The sequence below is a fragment of the Gavialis gangeticus genome, unplaced genomic scaffold (assembly GCF_001723915.1).
Source record: "Gavialis gangeticus isolate Ggan-Ray unplaced genomic scaffold, GavGan_comp1, whole genome shotgun sequence".
In the NCBI taxonomy this organism is placed as follows: Eukaryota; Metazoa; Chordata; order Crocodylia; family Gavialidae; genus Gavialis; species Gavialis gangeticus.
This window is the reverse complement of record NW_017729018.1, coordinates 14,500,971-14,503,893: the sequence shown is the minus strand read 5'-3', so window position 1 is coordinate 14,503,893 and position 2,923 is coordinate 14,500,971. Positions and strand designations below refer to the sequence as shown.

The 2,923-nt window shown below is 56.6% G+C and overlaps 1 protein-coding gene across 1 annotated transcript in view; it reads left to right on the top strand.

The window, feature by feature from the left end:
• MAST3 (microtubule associated serine/threonine kinase 3) overlaps positions 1-2,923 on the top strand; it is a 32,644-nt gene that overhangs the window by 9,669 nt on the left and 20,052 nt on the right. The window contains exons 6-8 of the mRNA XM_019513641.1: positions 1,430-1,505; positions 2,477-2,686; positions 2,775-2,876. Coding sequence (XP_019369186.1) covers positions 1,430-1,505; positions 2,477-2,686; positions 2,775-2,876 — 388 coding nt within the window. The remainder of the gene's footprint in view (positions 1-1,429; positions 1,506-2,476; positions 2,687-2,774; positions 2,877-2,923) is intronic.

Here is a 2,923-nt window from a genome sequence, read left to right as displayed (position 1 = left end):
GGGCATGGGTTTTATGGATGTTTTAGGCATTCAGTGGGGGGCAGGAGGGGGTGTCACACTTCCCTTTGCTGCATTTCTCCCTGGGCCCATTGCATGAAGCGTCCCAGGCAGGTATAGCATGGAAGCAGCTACAAGCCAGGGAGCCCCACGGCCTCTGTCTGGCTCCTGCAGTCTGGCTACGGCAGTAGTCAAAACCCACAAGCCTGACAAGTTAGTATCCCTCCATACTGCTCTGTGTGCCTGAGACACCGACCCGTCCATGTCCATTGCTGGCCTGTGCTCCCCTTGCCAAGCGTAGTGAATTTGCACCTCCCCTGTGGGGTGTCGCAGCTGAACGTGTCCAGAAGCCTCTCTTGTGCCCAGGCCTTGCTGTGTTCTTGGTGGGTGAGAGCTATAGCTGGCCTGGGGCTTTGTCTGCTGAAATCTCATTAAAGTGAGATTAATTATTGCAAGGGCTTCACAGCTGGATGCATGTTTTACCGGAGAGACGCCACTTGCGGGGCTGCTATTGCTTGTACACAGCAAATATAAAACATCCCCAGACTAAGCCAGGGCCTACCACTTAATAACTGAAGTAAGAGCCGGATGGGTTGAATCTGGTTTTGTTCTTGGCATTTCTTCTCTCTTGGTTAGTGAGTTGCTGCCTGCTCCCTGCAACTTGCTTTGTGTAGCAGGATTAAAATGCCACTGGTTGTGGCATGGCCCAAAGGGAAGTTGGCTCAGCTGAGGGCAGATGGGAGGGCTAAGAAGATAAGTGACTAGTCTGAAGGTCCGTCTGCACCTTGGAAAGAAAAGGTAGTGCGGTGGCTGACCTGTTCAGAATTGGGCACGGCGTGAGCATCTTCCCCGTGGTGTCGTAACTGTTTTCAGTACTGCCATCAGGGCAAGGACAGCAGCCAAAATGATAATGTCGAGGGTGTGCAGGATGAAATCACCCTCTGAAATGAAATAAGCACATTGACCTTTCATTCCTGAAGACTGGGATTTGATCTTGCCCTGTAACTGGTGCGAGTGGCTAGTCGGCCTGGCTCTTTGCAGACCGTCGCTGGATCAGGCAGGCCCTGGGCTGCCTCTTGTGACCAGCGCACCAAGACGTCTGGGTGGAGTCGCAGTTGGGCTGTGCAAGGGAAAGGGGAAGTGCCATGTTAGACGAGGAGGAGCTTCTGCAAGTTTGGAGGGGAGTGAGAGGCTGCAGGGCAGGTGGGAGGCAGAGGGAGAGCCCTTGGGTGCATTGGGGGAGCTGCATTTGGAGCGTAGTGGACCGGCAGTCACCATGCGCGTGCTTGGCATGACTGCGTTGGCGGCGTGTGAAACATGGAAGTGTTGTGTCTTGAATAGGAAACAAGCTGTGGTGGATCTCCACCTGCGTTTGAAGCTGCACATGCTGTTTGTTACATGACATTGAACATAATTGGGTTCTTCCCCACAGCCCCGGACGAACGAGTGGAACGTTTGATAACGAGATTGTTATGATGAATCATGTCTACAAGGAGCGGTTCCCTAAGGTAACGCCTGGTGCTCGGATAGACTGTCCAGGAGGGCGGGCGTCCAACAAGACCTGTCTTTCTTGTGTCTGGGGAGGTGCGCCCAGTGCGCCGGGGGAGCAGAGGTCAAGGGTCTGCCACGCAGGGAGGTGCATGTGCCCCGGTATCGGCACAAAGCCATCTCCGTAGCAGCCTGGTTCGGTCTAGGACACCAGTGCAGATGCGCTGGACCCGATGATCTACAAGGTCCCTTCCAGCCCTGGACCATCTATGAATCTATGACATGCACCGTCCTCGAGACAAGGACGCTGTGGCCCTTAAGGCTGCTGGTGCTGCCCCATGTCTCAGGGGTGGGGATCGATGCTTCTAGTTTGTGTGATGCTGGCGAGCTGCAGACGGGCGGGCGGCCCAGAGCGTGGTGCCCTCTCGTGCTGCTCTCACCTTACTCGCCAGCTCCGTGCCGCCACAGCAATTTTCTGTTTTGTCGGCTGGCCATGTCCCAGCCACAGGCCTGTCCAGGGAAGCAGTAATGGAGTCTGTTCCTGCTTTGGTTTCATCCTTCCTGCAGTACCACACGGTCTGGCCTTGGGGTCCATTGGAAGAAGGCACTGGCGACTGCTCGGTGCTGGGTTCCTTGCATGTGACCAGCACTGTGCTCAGAAGTGTTTGACCCACAGGGCCTGCCTGGGCCCTGTCTGAAAGCTGCTCTTGATGGCTTTCTTCACCTCGAGCCAAAGGCCCGCACTGCCCTTCCTCTGCACAGGGGTCCTGAGTCTTAATGGCAGCCACGGGGGATATGCCTGGCTGATGCCAGCTGCTGCAGCTCCATTGCCTTCAGGGAGCTCTGGCTCAGGATGTCATGGGACTGCCCTCTTGCAGGTCATGGCTTGCCTCAAGGCATGGCCCCTGCAGCCGGCATGTGCGGGACCAGTGCAGCTGGTGGCTGACACGGGGTACGTGCCACTGCAACACCTTCCGCCCCTATCCCCCAGGCCACGGCACAGATGGAGGAGCGCTTGCAGGAGACCATCACCAGCTGCTCCCCGAGCAGCACCTTGCCCCTTGCTGATGGAGTGCTGGGGTTCATCCACCATCAGATCATTGAGTTGGCCCGAGACTGCTTGGCTAAGTCCCAGGGAGCCCTCATCACCTCGCGCTACTTCATGGAACTGCAGGAAAAGCTGGAGAAGATGCTGCGAGACGTAAGCATCTGGCCCGCACCCCCTTTCTGGCTCCCTGCGGCCTGCCGGCTCTGTGGTGACCTTGCAGCTTTTGTCTCCCCTTCTACAGGCCCAGGAGCGTTCAGAGAGTGAGGAAGTGAGGTTTGTAGACCAGCTGGTGAGGAAGCTGCTGATAATAATATCTCGACCGGCCCGCCTTCTAGAGTGCTTGGTAAGAGATACTCACGGCTTCGCTGCAGTCAGAGTGCGTGCGCTCAG